The 20,873-nt window shown below is 38.2% G+C and overlaps 1 protein-coding gene across 17 annotated transcripts in view; it reads left to right on the forward strand.

Annotated features, from left to right (window-relative positions):
* nbeab (neurobeachin b) overlaps positions 1 to 20,873 on the forward strand; it is a 292,102-nt gene that overhangs the window by 236,256 nt on the left and 34,973 nt on the right. For all 17 annotated transcript variants that reach the window (XM_077208039.1, XM_077208041.1, XM_077208040.1 and 14 more), the window contains 5 exons: positions 1,646 to 1,763; positions 2,602 to 2,704; positions 4,245 to 4,360; positions 9,046 to 9,158; positions 19,066 to 19,203. In XM_077208039.1, the coding sequence (XP_077064154.1) occupies positions 1,646 to 1,763; positions 2,602 to 2,704; positions 4,245 to 4,360; positions 9,046 to 9,158; positions 19,066 to 19,203 (588 nt within the window). The remainder of the gene's footprint in view (positions 1 to 1,645; positions 1,764 to 2,601; positions 2,705 to 4,244; positions 4,361 to 9,045; positions 9,159 to 19,065; positions 19,204 to 20,873) is intronic.

Below are 20,873 nucleotides of genomic sequence, written 5' to 3' on the forward strand. Positions count from 1 at the left end.
TAATAATACATTTAGTATTGTTGTTGTTGTATCATTAATATGTATTATTGTTGTTATTATTTTTATAATTATTTTACTTGTTTTAGCATTATTATTGAACTCATGATTGTTTTTATCTTTATCATTAATAATGTTTTTTATTATTATTATTATTAGTAGTAGTATTTTGGTAATTTGTTTATTATTTATTACTATTGTTATTATTATTGTTGATTTTAGCATTATTTTATTAATATTGTTATTATTATTAAATATTGTTATTATTATTGTAATAATGTTACATTCGTTTGTTTTTATTTTTGTGAATAATTAGTTTTTATTGCCGTTTTTATGATTCATTTGTTTGTCATTATGTTATTAATAATATGTATTATCGTTATTATTATTATTATTATTATTATTATTATGTTTTTTTTATTTCCGGAATGTTGAACATGATAGTTTCCCTTCAATATATATATATATATATATATATATTATTATTATTTATTTATTTAGTTTTTATTGCTACTATTGTTCTCTCCATTGTTCTCTCAGCATTTGGGAAGTCATTGAACCTCTAATGCCAAATTTCCCAAATGGTTCTTCTAACTACTTACCCACTAAACTGCTGTTTTCCATACAACCTCTCTATGACAGCTCTTTAAGTTCAGTTCTGTCCAGGTGTCAGCCAGGGCGAACCTATCTATATCTAACGTTGGTTGCTAGGGTTTTGTATGCAGTACCTACACTGGTGGATGGTGAGCATTTTGATATAATCCATTTTTAATTGATCCCTAGAGCCACTGATGTGACAGGAGGCTCTTTTGTGTCAGTGCTGAGAATTATTCTGGGTAGAAACTAAGCAAGGCCAGTCTGGTTGGTGGAGGCTTTCAGTATCTCTAAAGATGAATTCTCTTTAGGTGCTAACCTTAACCGATTCCCATTCACAGTTACTGTACACAATGTCCCAAACCTTTCCTCTACCACAAAACCTTTCTTCACCTTTGCACCCACCCAAAATGGCCTCTTATCTATGTGCCACAAACCATTCTCTTTTTTTGGGCTTGAAGAATGTGAGTGTTTACACATATGTTTGTGTGTGTGTACCTCTTGGTCCGCTAAAGTGGTAGGGTGGGGGGATGGAGTTTGGCTCATTCTCACCTGTCAGGATGAAGCTCTTGATCCAGTCTCCGAGGTCCCCGGGGGTCTCCGAGGAGAAACTCACTAATGATCCCCTTCTTGCCCCAGCCCTGTGTTAGTATGGATTATTTGCGGCCGCCTTACCCCGTAGGGATTGTGTTCCAACAGCACAGTGAGAGAGACGTGTCAAACAAAATAGAGGAAAGGTGGAAAGATGGCTCTTTGCATCATCAACAGAAAACAGCATCTTGCGTATTTTTAGAGATGCCTCCATTTTGAGAAGCCTATCAAAGCCTGGGCTGTAACTCTAGCCAACATTTCTGACGGGAATGGATTGTTTCGCAATGCTCCATCAAAGTGACTTCATGCCATTATGATTGGAGTGACAATCAAACTTCAACTACGGAATGTGTTTCCTGAGCAACTATCATAACACGTGTGACACTGTATTGAAAAATAGCCTGGAAAATCTGTTGGATTGCTGTTGAGTTAACAAATCTCTTTCCTTTTCACCTGTGCGTAGGTGCTGGTCTACTCTGAGGGGCTTCACGGCAAATGGATGTTCAGCGAGATCCGAGCAGTGTTCACCCGACGCTTCCTGCTTCAGAACACAGCGCTGGAGATCTTCATGGCCAACAGAAGTAAAACTGTCCTATAGTGTCTTCCAAAACAATGACCACTCAAAGTATCTAGTGCTCTAGATCTCTGTTCTGCTGAGTTCTCAAAACTTCCTAAACCAGCAAAACAGGCTTGATGTACCAGCTTCAAAAAGTCCACACTGCACTGTAAAAAAAATAAAATAAAAAGTCCTTTAAATTTACGGTAAAAAACGGCAGCTGTGGTGATGAGTCACTGTGGTGATGAGAGTCACATGATGAATCAGAGCTCATAACTAAAAGCTTTTCCACATTCTGGAAAAGTGTACAATATATAGAAGCTGCACAGTGTCATTCACACAAAAACTAAACAGCATCATGGTAAGACACATGAAATTTTAAAAATGCAATAAACATTAATTTAACAACATTAAATGTAACATAAAACCCTCGTGTATATAACTGATTAGAGAAAAACTATGAAGAAACTTGTCAAATGTTAAGTGTCACGCAGGGAATTCTGGGAATGTCAATTTACGTTTTTTAACTTTAAATTATACAATTACTTTTTCACTTCCAAAAACTTTAAATTTAACAGTATTTTACTGTAAGGATTAGGCCTTAGTTAAATTAAGACAAAGACAACTTTAGAAAAAAGTACATCACTGACCCGCTGTGCTAACTTTAGAGATTTGTCAGCTCTTTTCTTTATATCATAATTTCTGTCCTCTAAATTGAAAATAGTGTGAGACTGAACGATTGCTAAGCGGCATTTGTTTACCCGTTCTGAAGTCTCTGTACCATTTGTGGAAATTTTTACTCATATTTGGATGTACTCTACTGTAGGCCTTTGTTTAACATGTGACGTCATTGCCTCCCTCAGCGTCCGTCATGTTTAACTTCCCCGATCAGGCCACAGTGAAGAAGGTGGTCTACAGTCTTCCTCGCGTAGGCGTCGGCACAAGTTACGGCCTTCCACAGGCCAGGCAAGTCTGTTTCTAGTTCTCTGGAACACCTGCACGTGGTTGCCATTCAAAATATTGTTCAAAACAATGTTTACTTCATCTTTATTCTGTTTAAAAGTCTAGCATGATGACCACATCAAATGTCAGAAACGATTGATCCTGAGTGTACTCCTTTGCTGTTCAACTGTTTGGAATACTTTGAGGTAGAGGTAGTTAAAATACTTGCGGCATGGGTGATTTTGCATGTTTGTCCCTGACTGACCCTACCAAATAAACCCATATTCTTTAGAGTATTTCAACTGAAGTCTAGTGCCATGCTAGTCACAATAAGTCTACACATGGTGTTGTGCGCCAAGGCTCAGCGATGCACTAGGGCAACGACGGCAAAGAAAGGTAGTCTGAGACAACAGAAGGGCTACTGGGGCACAAGTCACACATAATTTAATGATGGTTATTGGAGGAATGCGTCACAACCACAGTGCTGTGTATGGGACTGTTCAGCCGCAGACCAATCAGAGTGCTTATGATGAGCCCTGTCCACCACCGAAAGCACCTACAATGGGTTCGCGAGTGTAAGAACTGGACCTTGGAGCAGTAGAAGAAGGTTGGCTGGTCTGATGAGTCACGTTTTCTTTTACATCTCGTGGACGGTCACGTACTTGTGCCATTTACCTGCGGAAGTGATGGAGGCAGGATTCAGTCTGGGATGACAACAAGCCAGTGGAGAGAGTGTGATGCTCTGTGAAATGTTCTGCTGGGAAACCCTGGGTCCGGCCAGTCATGTGGATGTAAATTTGACACTTGCAACCTACCTAAATATTGTTGCAGACCATGTACATTCCTTCATGACAATGGTGTTCCCTGAAGGCAGTGACCCTTTTCAGCAGGAAATGGACACTGCACACATTGTTCAGGAATGGTTAGAGGAAAATGATGAAGAGTTCAAGGTGTTGCCTTGGCCTCCAAATGGCCTGGCCTCCTGGCCCTGTTTTGGCAGCAAGCGGAGGACCAACATATTTCTCTCATCTGTGTATTAATGCTTCATTATGTTCAGCAATGAATTATCATGGCTAATAATAACTTCATTCTCTTGTTTTTAGTCAGAATAAGTGCTGGGAAGTTGCACAGAATTATTCAAAAAAACACATTGGAGGATCCAAACATGAAAGAAAAAAGAAAGTCCTGCACATGAATGAGAATCCCTGAGCGAGGTCCGATTCAGGCGCTGCACCAATATTCTCTGTTGTTCTCATATTTTTAGCATGTGTGCTGCATATACTTCAAGAGCAAAGGCGCATTATGGTCATCTGCAAAGAATCTCTTTTGCTGGAACTGATGCATCCATTACACACCACAGTAAAGAGCGTGACAGCCTTGCGTGTGTGAGCTGGTGTACTCTTTTGTCTTTTTTTGAAAGCTAAATGTTACAATGTCATATTTTGAGTTCTAATCCATTTGCGGAACAAGCCAAGTCCACAATAATCAAAGTAAATGAAAGCAAATGTCAAGCTGGACCTGAGCCCTGCTTATTGGTGAAGCTTTGTGCTTTTTTTTCTTGCAGGCGGATTTCTTTGGCCACCCCTCGTCAGCTCTTCAAGTCCTCTAATATGACTCAGCGCTGGCAAAGACGAGAGATCTCGAACTTTGAGTACCTGATGTTTCTCAATACCATTGCAGGTCAGAATTGATATGCTTGTCAGTATTAACCAGTCATTTAAACTAAAGTATTTTGGACCATTTGCAATCACGTTTGACATGGGCTTTGATGGGAATGATGAATTTTTCCATTGATCAGTGTTTATAAAATACGTCCGCTAGAATCTTTTGTTTGGACATGGAAAATTATATTATGTTATTATAACATGATAATAACATTTAAACCATATATATATATATATATATTTTTTTTTTTTTTTTTAATGTTATTATCAGTTTCTTTTTTCAAACAAAAAGAAATTTACTGTCTTCGCCTCATTATTTATTTTGGAGCTATATTTTCCCTTCGTACTCAGACGTCTATCGTTGCGCAAAAGTGAGAGCCGTGGACTCTTTCGGGATAATTAGTGTGTCTCTGTGAGTGTGTGCAGAGTTGAAATATTCTGTTGCAAAGTCTCTGATGTGAACTAGTGAGAATTTGTGCGCACAAACACACACACCTCCTCTTGACACTGAAATGTGTCATCCCTGCTCGTGCTGCATATTCATGCATATTTATATTTAGCTCCGGCTTGAGTTCGAAACATTATTGTCAGCTAATTAGATGTAAGGCAGAGTTGGAACGGGGTAAAATTCATTAAAGGCAGGAGTGGTAATGACCTGTGCTGACAGAGGTGTCAGTGAAGCCCGGGCCCACCGACAGGAGAGAAAGAGGGGTGTTAATGTGAAGCCGGTTCGCTCCTAATTAAACACTATTGCGGTGATATTAACATCTTCCACCCGGGCCTCGGTCCTGTCAGCTCAACCTCCCCTCATCTCAACCTTTTTCCTCCTCTCGGCCCCACTTCACCATGTGGCATTAACCTGGTTAATCAAGTCTACCTCATCCTAGACCCAGAATATCTCAAGATCATTACGTTCGGGATGAATTGGTTTAGTGTCAGTGTAAGTATCTGAATACCATAATACCAGGCTATGATCCCCTGTTTTGTTTTGTTTTGTTTTGTTTTTTATTTATTGCTTTTTATTTTATTTATTTTTTATTTTTTTATTTTATTTTATTTTATTTTATCTATCCATTGCAGCCTCACAGCTAGTTGCAGTTCTGACAAGACCAGTGTTTTGCATTGATTATTATTTTTATGTGAATATAAACATATTGTGTTGATAGAAAAAAGCAAAGAGCTATAAGAAGAAAAAAATACTGTCCTTTATTTGTAGCATTGTTACTTAAAATAATCAGTAATAATATAATGTTTATCATAATAATGGCAATGGAGTAATTAATGGCATGTTTGTTTAATTAACAGCATTAAAACTAAACTGCTCATATTGTATAAAACCACTTGAGGGCTTTATAAATCATAGTGTTTTATCTGTACGCTCTAAGAGGTGGCAGTATAAGATGAAGATTAATGACAGTCGTTTGCGATTGGTCTGGTAATTAGCCCACACACACTATCATCTCCAACCATCATGACAGGCCTGGAGAACCCAGAACCAAAGCCCACATCATCAAACTCTCCACACATGCTCTCTTGCTATTCTCAGTCAGTCGTCTAAACTGAGATGCCCCTGTGGGTTAGTACCACTTCGGAGGATTTTAACCTTTTGTTTAAAGGTCAGGATCAGGTTTATTTTGTGCCCTCTCAGAGTTCCACAGGAAATACAAGGCTTCCAGTCGTCGTCTGAGTAATCACACTGTAAAGATGAAATAGCCCCACTGTATCCCTTCTTTAAGAGATTCTGTATATCAACATAACCAAGCTTCAGCGGCTTCCTCACAGCTCCAGATCACAGCGGTAGCCAGACGAGTCTGGAAACTTTTCTGTCCACACAGCAAGCACTAATCATGGCAGCACCTTTGCGATGTCTCATAGAGGGTTTACAGGGATATATATCAAATTCAGAGGTGGGCACAAATACATCAAAAACTATTTTGTTACAAAATACAAATACTGGCTCATGAAATGTAACAAAATAAAATACAAAATACTGATGTGAAAAAATGTATTTAAATAAAATACAAGTAATTAGTATTTTGAAAATACAAAAATACTCCCACAATAATCGTAAGTCTTTTTTTTTTTTTATTACTGAAAGGTCAATAACACAAATAGTAGCAATAACACAAATATGAGAAATGTGTAAATTCAAAATGGCAAAGTAGCAAAAAAAAAAAAAGTATGGGCATTTCACTAAAACTCTACAGGGCCTGAAATAGCTCCCTCTGATGTAAATGTCATGTATAGCTAAGTTCACATCAATGGTGTGGTAGGCGGCCCTTAATAGCAAAACGTGTTTGATGTAGGCTACGTAGCCATTATCACCATTACTCTACTCGTGCCTTAAAGGACAAGTTCGGTATTTTACACTGAAAGTCCTGCTTTAAGATCTTTTCTGATGAAATAGAACGCTTAAGATTGAAATTTGGACAAATGCTGCTGTCCCGAGAATTTTCGGTTTCTGTATTAGCACACCCCCCACCTCCACAATGGTTTCATAGGGGCACTGGAACAATCATTCATGAAACGCATTAAACTTTAGTTTACAAAGACGTGAAACTCAGCGAGTGGTCTGGGGTGTTCACTGATATGCTCGCACAAAAATCGCTGCAAAAGATGCTTTCCAACAGGTGTTTTACCAGTCGTTGTAAAACTGTGGATCTATTTTTCCAACGCCTCACAACCGGTCATTCTTCCGTTGAGAGCTTGAATAATAGAAACTCCAGCCCAGCTGGTGGCGATAATGCACCTTTGCCAATGTTTGGATAGCGTAGCCTACGATACCGCGACTTGCAGACTACAGAAAGAATACAAACAACCCCATTTCCGTCTCCGGCGGCGGAGTAATAACGTACCTCACAGAACATCCAATACAAGTCAATGGAGTTGGACAAAAACTACGATAAAACCTGTTGGAAAGCATCTTTTGCAGCGATTTTTGTGTAAAAATAACAGACCGAGAATTTTCGTCACAAAATCAAAATTCCATTTTAATCATAATATATATGATTAATCATATTAATCATAATATGTGTAGGTTTGATTTACACACGAGACTCTAACTGCCATGACCGCGTATGTCTTTTAATAGTAGAATCGCGTTGCGTGCGCAATTACTGAAAAACAATAGGATTGCTGATTATTTTATACAAAATCAATATCAATATTTCTCAAATGTTTAAAAACGTGTAAAAACTGCAGATGGATGGGGGCTATTTCTTGACTACAGTTTTCTTTCATAGAAAATCTGATATATAAGATCGCAGCAGAATCTGCTACATACAAGTTTTTTCTCAAACAAAGTCAAGTGTGTGTGTGTGTGTGTGCGTGTGTGCGTGCGTGCGTGCGTGCGTGTGTGTACAGTGAATAAATAAAAAAGTTTTCAACTTTTGACTTTAGTTTTAAAAGTTATATTTTATATTATATATATATATATATATATATATATAAAGAGAAAGATTAGAAATAATTTCTAAATTTCTAAAAATTAGAAATAAACTAATAAATTATTTTTATTATAAATTTCATTTTTGAAGGATCATGTGACACTGAAGACTGGTGTAATTATGCTGAAAATTCAGCTCAGCTGTGACAGGAATAAATTACTGAACATTATAAAAAACTGTTTTATAAAACTATAGTAATATTTCACAATATTACTGTTTTTACTGTGTTTTTTATCCAATAAATGCAGCTGTGGGGTTTAAAAGAGACGTCTTACCACAAAAAAAAAAAATTATATATATATATATATATATATATATATATATATATATATTTAAAGTTTGCATTCATAGCTTTTTATGAGTCTTGCATATACTCAGTGAAAACTGTCATCTGAGAGAAATTATAGGGCATTTAGAAGAGAGATAAGCCATTTTATACCTTTCTTCTTATGATTGGATCTCCTGTGACAGTTCTTACCATCTGAAATCCATATTCCTAACAGCTAGGAAACAGACGTGGGGCAGAAAGAGAGAGAGAGTGAGATAAGGAAAGATGAAGAGAGAGAAATGGAAGGAGAAAAAGACAAAGGCACATCTGGCGTCTATTGCATTGCCGCATATGTTCTCTGTCATGGATACTTCGTATAGGTCTCCATGGTTACCACAACTCTCTGGCCAATCAGAGGAGAGGCCTGACTGTGCCACAGGGAGGGGTGTCAAGGGTACGGTGTCATCTTCTGGAAGAATTTGCATTCCTTTAATTAAACCCACTCCACAACTTCACCGCACAATTTTCACTTTCAGGAAACTAACCAAGAAAAGCTTTTAAAACTCTCCACTACTGTAATACAGTCATTAGGCGCTGTGACAGACAACCACACCAACATCTGCCTGTTCATCTCGTTGAAAACTCTATTACTGTACATGTTATTATGAAAACATGTTATTATGAGTCGTTGTTATCATCTTAGCTCGCAGTGGAATAATGTTTTTGTCATTACACGCAACACACTGGTTTCTGTCTTTTTATAAATGAGGCAGTCATGTCATTGATATTATCATAATATGAATTTATAATGTCTTATAGGAAGGGATCTTCTCACACCCCTTCACTGAGAGGAAAGCACAATATGAGCCCTGCAAAAATAACTCAGACCAAAATGACTATGGGTCGACAGCTGCAGTGCTGCATGTTGTATTGCCACTGTATTTTCCACCTGCCTTATACTAATTTCAAAAACCTTTATTCTTTCAGGAAGGACATACAATGATCTGAACCAGTATCCTGTTTTCCCATGGGTCCTTACAAACTATGAGTCCGAAGAACTGGACCTGACAATTCCCAGCAACTTCAGGGATCTTTCAAAGGTACAAAACACATGTTTACATCTATATATTATCTGTCTGTCTGTATATCTCTCTCTCTATGTGTGTGTGTGTGTGTGTGTGTGTGTGTGTGTGTGTGTGTGTGTGTGTGTGTGTGTGTGTGTGTGTGTGTGTGTGTGTGTGTGTGTGTGTGTGTGTGTGTGTGCACATTACAAACAAATCAAACTCAACATCAAGCAGCCATCCTCATCTACACGAACATTTAGGGTTGGTCAGTGTTTTCTTTCAGGTATTTTCTCTCAATAGCTTCAATCTGGTTTTAGATAGAGAGGACTTCACATATTAAGTATTCTATTCTCACAGAGTTCATAACTTTAGATAAGTATGCTTTAGAGGTAAAGTCATCTGCTTTTCTGCCTACTCTATACCTTCATCAGGTTGTCACATTCTCTCTTTCTCATGCACTCATTTCCTTACGTTTACATCGCACAAGCTCACTGACCTGAAAACAACCACATTCCTGTCTGAGTGTATCTCTCTCTATATAGCTCTCTCTCTTCCTTGTACACTCGTATCCTCATTTCCAGATCATTTCTAAATCTGCAGACCAGAAGACTATTACTCTATACTTTTCTGGCTTTTCCTGACAACCATTTTTGGAAACTAGTGGATGGTTCATGACCAGAATAAGATTGTGGACCAGATGCAATCCCATTGGCTTTGGAAGACTGTGATTAACCTTAGCTATAATTCTCACCCTTTATGCATTCAGCATTAGCAATATCTGTTTAAAATGTCTCTCCAACAGCGCTGTAGTCCCTGAACATGTCAGCGTGGCACCAGGTGGGCAGAGGAAGCCCCCTGGCCTGAGAAAGACAGTGATGTATTGTAATGTATGCTTGTGACATCCACCCTGTGCTGTTTACCAGCTTGAGCTGCCTTCATTAGCAGGAGTTCACAGGCCTGCGGCCGTCCTGACGCTTGTCCTTGGCCAACCTGGGGCTCTAACCTCTGAAGGTTCAGTGCTGCTGAAACAAAAACAGGGCTTTAACCTCCCTCCCGAGTCCCTTGCTGTGAAGACCCCTGCCTTTGTTCAATAATGTATGGAGGGGTGTGCAGCCTTGGGGGTGAATGTGCGTAGGAGGGGAGTGTGTGTTATTGTAGATAATGAGGTAGGCGGCTTTTTTGGCTTTGTGGTGAACATGCTTTGTTCAGTTCCTGTTCTTTTTTTCCCCAATGTTGCCAAAAATGTGTGTTCATCCATGCAGCACGCTTGGGCAAAATTCAGAACTAAAGAATTGGAAACTCTCTTCATGAGTGTGAATTTGAATCGGCCACACCCTACAGGAAGTTCAGTTGGTATATGAAATGGAATCTAAATCTATCTATCTATCTATCTATCTATCTATCTATCTATCTATCTATCTATCTATCTATCTATCTATCTATCTATCTATCTATCTATCTATCTATCTATCTATCTATCTATCTATCTATCTATCTATCTATCTTTCTATCTATCTTTCTATCTATCTATCCATCTATCCATCTGTCTGTCTGTCTGTCTGTCTATTGTTATGTCTGACTGTTTATTTGCCTATCATTCTATATTTCTCTACATCAAGATTTAAAAATACTTTATCTATCCAAAATTCGACGTTCTCTTGACCAATTTTGTAAAGTAAAAAATTAGTTATGTGAGTTATATGAATTTCTTTAAATTTCAATAAACTTAAATTTCACTTCCTTACATTCACATTCAAATTGCAATTTTGCATCCTGTTTGCTACTTCAGTTCAAATTTGGGAATTGAAGTTGAATTTAAACAGCATTCTCATCTTTTTTATTTTTTTTAGGGAAAGTTTGTATTGCACACAATCCAGTTATGTACAGGTACTGACTACTTGTATATGTGTAAATATAATAAACCCAAAAAGCAAATATTGCCATCTTGCATTGCAAACTTTCCTGGGAAAACATATAAGTTGGGCTGCCGGTTCTTCTGAACACACCCTCAAATTCTTACCTGCCATTCTGACACAACTCCCAGAGCCCCAGACACGCAAACCATTCTCCGTCATTCTGTTAGCCGTGGTCACATGACTTGCCCGGCAGGAAACAGCTGCCAGTCATACTGGTGAGAATGCCCTGCAGCGCCGTGGTGATGGGCAGCATTGTGGAGAACTGCCGCAATATCCCGCTTGATATGTACCATAATTCACCTCTCAACCCAACCTACAATACACCTGAAGTTATTCCACCAATAGTGTGTGCATTCAACTGTACAGCGAATAACGAAAAACAGGTCTCTGGGCACCCCGGGGCTAAGACTAGCACATTTTTGCATGGCAGCTACATTGACATGGCAGACAGATTTATTAGAATCTAATGATTATTTCCTTTTTGATGGACAGGTGGCTGATAGAAAGGGGAAGCCGTCTCGCTCGCAGCTATTAATTGGCGCGTGCTAATGCGAAGCCATCATACCCTAGACCCGCACCGAGCTCAACCACGCCAAACTCTCTTCTCCGATACCACATTATTCCACTTCTTTTGTCCTGCTTTGACAGGAAATTAGATGAAGTGTCTCCAACGGATCTTTTCGAGTGGGCTAGCGAGGTAGAGCGGAAAACTGACAGCAAACATAATTACCTGAGTTGTGCAAATCTCTTGTTATGAATGTCTGATTGTTCAAGCGAACATAATTCTAGTTGACTCGAACATAATTCTAGTTGACTGGACTTGCGTTCACACAATTATCTCACCAAATATGAATCCCTATGTATCATCAGTCAACATTTTCTCATGAGATATTTATCATTTTTACATAACTCATATAATATGTAAATATAGTAGTTAAGTTATATGTTGGGTTGCCTGTTCTCTCTCTCTCTCTCTCTCTCTCTCTCTCTCTCTCTCTCTCTCTCTCTCTGTCTCTCTCTCTCTCTCTCTCTCTCTCTCTCTCTCTCTCTCTCTCTCTCTCTCTCTCTCTCTCTCTCTCTCTCTTTCTCTTTATTTATGTATTATGTTTTATTTATTTATTTAGTTTCTAATTGCATTTTAGTCCTTTTGTTAAAACTTAAAGTCAAAAGGCCCCCTGAAATAAAAATATACGTTTTTTTTTTAGCTTTTAGTATGAGTATGTTAGCCTTAAGGTTAAAGCTAGTGTGTTCCAAAACAATGACAAAATTCGCATTTAGGAGATATGAGCATTCAAAACTTGGACTTCAGCTTGGACTTCACCGTCGACTTCTCATCGTCTGTCCAATCAAATGCTCTCTACAATCAAAAGTGTCCCGCCCCCTATGCTATATATACCACCTGGCCAAAGCGACCTTTGACGCATCACGGAGCAATATTGGTTGGAGATGTGTGTTCGGTTTCTCGAGTTTAAATCAATTTTCCAACTGTATGTTGCTTAAGAATGAAACGGCTAGAATTTAATCACACCTCTACTATTGAATCCAACGTATCATTAGAGCTCGAATTCGCTTCCATGGTGCTGTCAAGTACGACTTGCAGTCTGTGAGTCAGTCTAAACTAAACGCTATTGGCTATTTGAAAAGGAGGAGCCGCCGCTCAATATGTTTCAGTGGAAATTACGTCAACGCATCATACAAAGCTGCGCGTTCCAAGGTACTTCAGTGGGCCTATAAAGAAGACTTTTTACTTACAGCCTCTTTCTGCCTTCCAGCTGTTTACCAGCTCACTGCAGAGAAGTGCATTATGGGTTGCCCAGCAGGCTTTCTACAAACCCTGCTGCATTTACCCTCAGAGATGCCATATCTGTTTTTACTCCTCTCTGCCACCACCCTCGTCCACTTCCTCGGCGCTCGGCGAGTCTTTTTCAGAGCCGCATCTGCTTTGTTGTGACTTGCAGGAGCTTTATTGCATTAGACCGAAGCTACACATTGTGCTCTCGCAGGCTGACGAGGCCGGTGAAAACAAGTGCTACTCCTCCTGACAGCACACTGCCTGCACACACATCCTTAATGCAATTTTGTCTGATATATGAAATAGAGAATGATCCTCTCCAGGGGAGGTAGCGTAGATTGCACCAAAAGACGGCACTCTGGATGGATAAATGACTAGCTTATCTTTTGAACATGAGAGAGTGGCCCACTGAATGATAATTGTTCTTGAGGCTGTAGATTGTATGCAGCAAAATGAGGTAACATGGTGAGAGGAAGACATCGTTTCAAATGTTGTTTTTATGGTTAGTTGTCATTATGTTTCATGGGCTTCACAAAGCAGACCTGTCAGAAGCAGTTTTTTTTTTTTTTTTTTGCTTTTTCATGCCAGAAGACTTTTTGCCAAAGTCCATTTTATCTGCTGCCCATACTGCTGTAGCTATGTGATTAGAGCGTGGGTAAACTATAATGACAGTGTATTTATGAATTCATCTTAATGCAATTACTCTTGTACTCTTGTTCTAATTTCTGTGAGAACATGCAAACGGATGAATTCATGAAGACAAAATGACATACGCATCCAGTGCGATTATTTTACACTTACAGCATAAAGAAGTCTGCATTTAAATTCTTCCAGTTCATTAGCACAATAAATCTTTACATCTTCTATAAAAACTATTTAAAACGTGACAGTCTTCATGTTTATCTGAACCCGAAGTCAAATGCTTTTGTTTTATAGATAGCTATAGAGAAACTAACAAATAAATGCATGCCTTAAGCTTTCTTTTTGTCCTCTTGAATCGTATCACCTCTTATACAGCAAATAGATTTTTAATTTGCAGCTAATTATCTTATTGAACAAGTATTGTCCCTGCACAGGTGTCCCTGAGGATTTGGTTTAATTAGGTCACAAGGGATGAGCTCATATTCATTAAATACTTAAGGAAGATGTGTGATGTGATATAAATGTGGGTGACTTTTATTTTGTGCCCACAGATGTATGTCTACTAATTATAATTAATGAATAAAAATGAACTTTTAAGTGAATCTTTTTTTATTAGTTTACACAGATTTAATTAGTTAATTAGCACTTTCTTATATTTTAGTCAAGTCAAGTCACCTTTATTTATATAGCGCTTTTTACAATACAAATTATTTCAAAGCAGCTTTACAGAGATAACAGGAAAGTAAAGTTGTAATAGTATTGTTAAATTCAAAATTAAATGTTAAATGTCCCCAACTAAGCAAGTCAAAAGCCAATGGCGAAAAAAGGCGACAGTGGCAAGGAACTAAAACTCCATCAGGTGACAGAATGGAGAAAAAAACCTTGGGAGAACCCAGGCTCAGTCAGGGGCCAGTCCTCCTTTGGCCAACAAACGAATCGTGTATGATTATGATTTAGGTGTGTGTGTGTGTGTGTGTGTGTGTGTGTGTGTGTGTGTGTGTGTGTGTGTGTGTGTGTGTGTGTGTGTGTGTGTGTGTGTGTGTGTGTGTGTGTGCGTGCGTGCGTGATTGCGTGCTTGCGTGCATGTGTGTGTAAATTTCAGTATAATATTACTATTAGTATCACTTTAATATTTAAAAATGTATGAAATATTACAACATCTGGTACCTTTTTCTATGGAGTTTTTTTTTTTCAAGACAAATAATTTGCTTTAAATGCGGTTTGCTGCTTTGCCAAAATAATTTTTTGTCTTTGACAGTATTTTTGTATAACTTGCATTTTTTGGGGGGGTTGGGATTCTTTTATCGGCTGCCCTGCTCTCACTATTAGCATCTGTTGCGGGGTGTTTCCTCAGGCTAGTTTGGGGAACGGGAGTCTGGAAAACCTTAAATTTACACCAAGCCCTGTTTTCTATTTAAGACTGATTCCCCACAGGGTCTTGCACAAGACAATTACATGGTTCTTTGTTCACCCTGTTAAGTGCACTGAGCATGTCATTGAACTTTGAATAGGAAATTGTAAATTGCTATATGGCTAGTGCGGTTAGCATAGATGTTAACTGCACTGCTTTGTCCTTTTAAATTGGCTTGTTGATACTAAGTTTGTGATATGTACTAAAAAATCCATACACCAAACATAGTGCAGTTTTAAAGGACTATACCCACATAAACCACCTTTTGAAAAAAAATAAAAACAAAGATGGACAGTTTTGCTGCTATTTGACTCAGCGCTGCAAAACATTTGTGTTGCCTGTCTGTTCCACAGCTGCTGTGCTGAACTGGGAAAACACTCCATGTCATGCCAAGCACAATATTTCCCTGGTTAAGTGGGTCTTTTTGCTGCTATGAGATGGACTCATCTTGCAGCCAGCACTGGTCCGACTAAGAAGGTTTTTACAGTGTGCTAGACTTCCTGTGGCTGCTCACCCAATCACGGTCAGCCCTAGACGTCACATGGCAGGTCATTATCAGCTCATAAATCTCAGCAGATCTCCATAAACTTCTCTTTCATTCGCCCCAACCGTGCTAACATCGGCGTTGGATGGTCATTAGAAAGGAAAGGAATGAAAAGCAGCAGGGTTGAGGAACGGTTTTGAAGTGAGGGAAGAAAATAAAAAGTCACTTTTTTACTAAAACCTGATCCAAGTAGGCTCAGATCTTTCTGGGAAAAAAAGCAAATGAAGTATTTGTCTGTGGTCATTATCCTCTGTATTAAACCGTGTAGTGTTGTTTCCTTTCGTTTAAAAAATGTCAGATATATCTCGAGATATTTGTTATGACATTGTTCTGTTATTTATGCCATGCTTTGAGTCTAGACAAATTTCCCACACTGCTCTAAACAAGCAGACGCTCTCCCACGCTCACACTCGACTCTTTGAGATCTCAGGGAGTATTGATCTCCCTCTAGGGCCGGAGCTGTCCTTCTCGTCAATAACACGTAGTATATTAATATTGACTGTCCAAGTAGCTGTGTCGCCCGTTGATTGAAAAGCTATGGAGGCCAATTTGTTCCAATCTAAAAGTTTCTTAATTGAATGATGACTGCTTATTTTGTTAAAAATGATAGGAGTCTTAACAGCTTGACTGGGCTTCATGAGCTATTTTAAAGAAATATTTTATTTTACTTGGTCACAATCCTCATTTGCAACGAAGTCTGACGAAACAACTAATAAGCTTGAAGTCGCCAGTGGCAAAGTTAAATCATTTGGTCATTAGTAGTAATGTTTTTAATTTTGAAATGTTGTAATCTCTATTTTTCTAATGAGACTATATATATATATATATACAATATGTAAACAGATTATTATGCAAACAGGTGTTTTCTGCTCCAATACTTTTGCATCCAATTACCTTTTTGTTTTGACTGAATCATTTTATATTTTGCTTGTGTAGTCTAATATTTGATATGAATTTTTATATATCAGGGTAATTATAGTTAATACCATAAAAAATATGTATCTTAAAACCATAAAAAAATATATTTCTTGAAATAAACATTAACGGAAATAAAATATAAAAAAACTAAATAACAAACAAAAAAGAAACATAAAAATGACAGAAACGCAGACAAAATTATAAACTAAACTAAACTGAAATTAAAATGAAAACAGAAAATATAATAACAAATATTTAGTATAACACTGATTCTTGTATATCATAATTTCTGACTTTGGATGATTTGGCCCAAAACTTTTTTTTTGATCACTGCAAAGTGCTGTTGGTGGTGATGTTTGATGTGTTTGCATGCAATGAGCAATACTAACAAATATGAAGATGTTTTCATCATGGGGGATCCATGCAGATGTTCTTTTACAGATGCTACCCTGAGAAACAATTACAGTCTGAGTAGTGCTTATGACGTAGTTGGATACATCCTCTGTCTAAGTTTGACTTTCAGCCATTACAGGATTTAGAGAAGAGAGACTGTTACAAATTGTTTATGTTGTATGATGACAGGTTTATCAACATCCGTATGTGTGTAAGAGAGAGTGAAAGGGAGGGATAGAAAATTCCAGGGCCGAATAAATGCCAGTATGAGTGTTTACTCTAGACATTGTGCAGGATTTTCTAGAGTGGTTTAACAGCAGAAGGATGGTCAAGGCAGAGCAGTGTGGACATACAGGGTGTAAATCAGGTCAGACAGGGTTAAGCCAGGCCAGATTACTCTCTGTCTTTATCTGAGGCCTTTCAGCTTGCCTTACACACACATAAACACACAGAAACAGAACATGGTACAGCTAACTCTATATAGATATAGTTTACAGGCAAACAAAATAACTTTATTCTGTCTACAAATATGAAAGTTTTTTTTTTGCTTGAAATTAAAAATTCTGTTACTGTCTTCTCACTTTCAAAAATTAGGTTGTTATTCAGTATAAATTTGGAGCGTACACGAGAGAAGCAATGTTCGATTTGTGAATGAATCATTCTTTTGAGCTAAATCTTTTCAATGAATCATTTCACAAAACAAGCCTAAATGATTAATTACGCATGTCACTAGTTCCTTCAGCAAATCACTAAAACAATTCTTCAAAATTTCTCCTTTGGTGCCCCAGTCTGAAAGAAAAGATGGAAATAACATACATAACCAGGGTTTGAAATTAATTTGTTCACTCACCGGTCGATTTGGCTACTTAATTTTTAAGTTACCGGCCATTCAGAAATTCTACTAGCCCCAAAAAAAGAAAGAAAGAAACCAGATTAACTACTTCACAGCTTATATCAAATTTGGATTTTATAGATTCATTTCTTATTCAAACTAAATCCTGTCATCCAGCAATCTCCTCCCTTCCTCTTTCATCCCTTTCTCCAAAAATGTATTTTAGGTGGACAGATCAATACAGTACAAAGAACATAAAAAATTGTAGGATGTTGGAAAATAAAAGTATTTTCTGTTAACCAATGCTTTTTAATCTTCGCTATTGCTTCAATGCAAATGAACAAGTGTGCCGTTATTTGTTGCATAGTGATGGGTATATTCAAGTAAGCCAGATATGTGCAGATTCTGCATAATACGCTGTATTTAATATATCATGATGACTCACGAGTTGAGTATTTGAGCTAAATATGCCAAATTGGCTTGTGATTTGACAGCGTTACCCGCCTTTGGCGGGTTGGCGGTAATAATTTAAAACCCTGTACATAACAATATTTATTTCCATCAAGAGGTGCATACATGTTCAAGATCTTGAATTGACAATGCAAGAGTCCAGCACTCTGTAAAGTCTCCTCCAGCACATCCCAAAGACTTTCACTGAATTTAAGGTCTGGACTAAGAGGTGCCAATTCATGTGTGAAAATGATTCTTCATGCTCCCTGCGAACCATTCTTTCACAATTTGAGCAAGATAAATCTTGACATTGTCATCCTGAAATATGACCATGATGTGTCTTCCTACATGGTTGTTTAAGAAAAGAAAGTTACACACTCCATCAATTAGGGTTAAAAGAAATGTTGCCAAAATATAATAATCACTCCAATAATGATCCAATCATAGACTCTTAAGCAACTGTCTATTTAAATCCAAACAGTGGCTTTTTGGGTGGTCCGGGCAGTATGTCCTGCATTTTAAACCTAGGGCACTCGCAGGCACAAATTGACCCAGAGCGAAACCTCAAGGTCCTTCACTAAGAGTACATAGGATAGCAATACTGCTTGACAGACAAACCTCAAGAAAAAATCCACTTGTTTTTCCTCAAGGAGTTCTGCCTACTCTATCAAACATTCATGAAGATACTACACACACACACACACACACTCTCAGCGTCACACGCAAACCTCTCAGCTCCACAGATGTAATAAGCGGCATAAGTCTTTTTTATGTGACGGTTGGTTATCGTTTGTGTATGGAAAGTGCACGGAATGAGAACAACATGGCTTCTGTCAGCGTAACAGTTTGTGGGGAATGGTTTGTTTTTCGCTTGTGCGCGCTTGCTGGATGTAATTTAAATCAATCAAAAGATTTAGAAAAATGAAAATGTCTTTAATATTGCTTATTTTTAATTACATAAGGGCACAGAAAAAAAATAATGCAATGTTGACCTGTTGAATATAGACAACCTTCCTGATTTTTTTTAATATGTGTGTTTTCTCAGCCAATCGGAGCGCTGAACCCAAAGCGTGCTGTGTTCTACGCCGATCGCTATGAATCCTGGGATGAGGAAACTCCACCCTGCCACTACACAACTCACTATTCCACCGCAGCCTCCACCCTCCACTGGCTGGTCCGAAACGTAAGTCTTGTTGATTAGATGGATGCAAGGAATTCGATCCCTTCAACATCTGGGAAGTACCTAGTTTTACTGGATAGTTAACCGTGTTGAACTGCTTCTGGCTCAAATTATGCCCTCTGTGATTGTTAGCTATCATGCAGATCAGTTTTCGAGGGCACAATTACGTCACCCCTTCATGAATATTCCAATGATTACAACAAAAATACAAATTTTTATTGGATTTGAGGGTTTGAATTGCATTAAAATTCTCATATTTACATGTCCCCATGCAAAATCGTAGCCAGAAAATAAATATTTTTTAAAATGCATCACGCAATTTTGGCATTACTTTAGAAATGATGCTGTCAAGAGTCTGTGTATACATACAACATTCCAATACGATAACCTCAGGCTCAGTTATTGGATCAAATCTCCGTCAGTCAAAGCGAACGTTAGCGTGTCCTTTCACCGCACAAGTGAATCAGCCCCTACATCTCAATCCGCGAACTTGATGTTCCGCTACAGAGAGCCGGTGAGTGGATTTCACAGGCTGGTAAACAGGCATATGTGAAAGAGAAGTCAAAAACCTCTGCGTAATGATTTACAGGCTGGTATGTGACAGCTTTATGCCTCTGAGACAGCATGCAGAGCGCTGGGAAACATGTCCATCATTGTCTCCTGCTAACGTCCTCGCTTGCCCTGAGTCTCCAATCGCTGATCGGGGACGAATGGACTGGTGCAAAAAAAAAAAAAAAAGCCTAGATCAGCAAAGAAAATGAAGTTGTTTCTGAGGTTAAGAGGAGATTGGGTTTGAGTATCTCCTGATGCTTTAGTTTTCCTACATTTCTTACATCATATCATGCTGTCTTACAATAATAAACAATTGTTTTGTTACATAATGCAGTTTTTCCCCTGCATTTCATTTCATGCCAGAGCTCAAATCAGTCATGCAGAGTATTTTGATTTCTTTGCATCGGAATTCATGATGAATGCAGTCTAAACCGTGTATTTGTGTTCAAAGCCATTTTTTGTGTATAATTTGATTGAAAATGAATTCAAATGTATCCTTTTTTTTCATTTTAAAAGATTACTGTATAATCAAACCTCTTTTAATGAGGATCCAGTCTATCCATCTTTGAGAGAGAGAAAAATTAAAACACGTAATGATAACTTAGTAATTGGTTATTCCCAGGCGGACCATTGCGTTGATGATGATGATTTGGAAGGTTCCCCTGGCAGCTCTCACACCAGGCCTGACTGAGACTGTAGACACCATCATCTTTTCCTTTGGCTGATCCAGCATTTCCATGTCAACTCCTCACACTGCCAGCCCAGACTGATGACCCTGAATCTGCCAATTAGAGCCAGAGCTGGGCTCCTCAGTCAACAGGCCATATAATTAACTCTGCCTCGGGCACTTTTATAGAAAATGAGAGGACAAAAAAAAAAAAACCTCCACAAACTCTACATAATCTGACAGATGAGTCCCTACATTGAGATGTTTGTGCAAACGGAACGTTTCCCAGAGCAATGGAGAAGGTCTCCATCACGAGATTGAATCCAATTACCATAGAAATGAATGCAGATGAATTTACTTTATTTATTCCGCTGATGTCTTGGGCTCTGAATAGCATTAGCACTTTGCACAACAATGCCGATTTGTCTAAACAAGCGCCTAATTAGCAGTCAGA

Source organism: Siphateles boraxobius, unplaced genomic scaffold, assembly GCF_051911475.1.
Source record: "Siphateles boraxobius isolate OS27281-9 unplaced genomic scaffold, OSU_SipBor_1 6, whole genome shotgun sequence".
Lineage (NCBI taxonomy): Eukaryota > Metazoa > Chordata > Actinopteri > Cypriniformes > Leuciscidae > Siphateles > Siphateles boraxobius.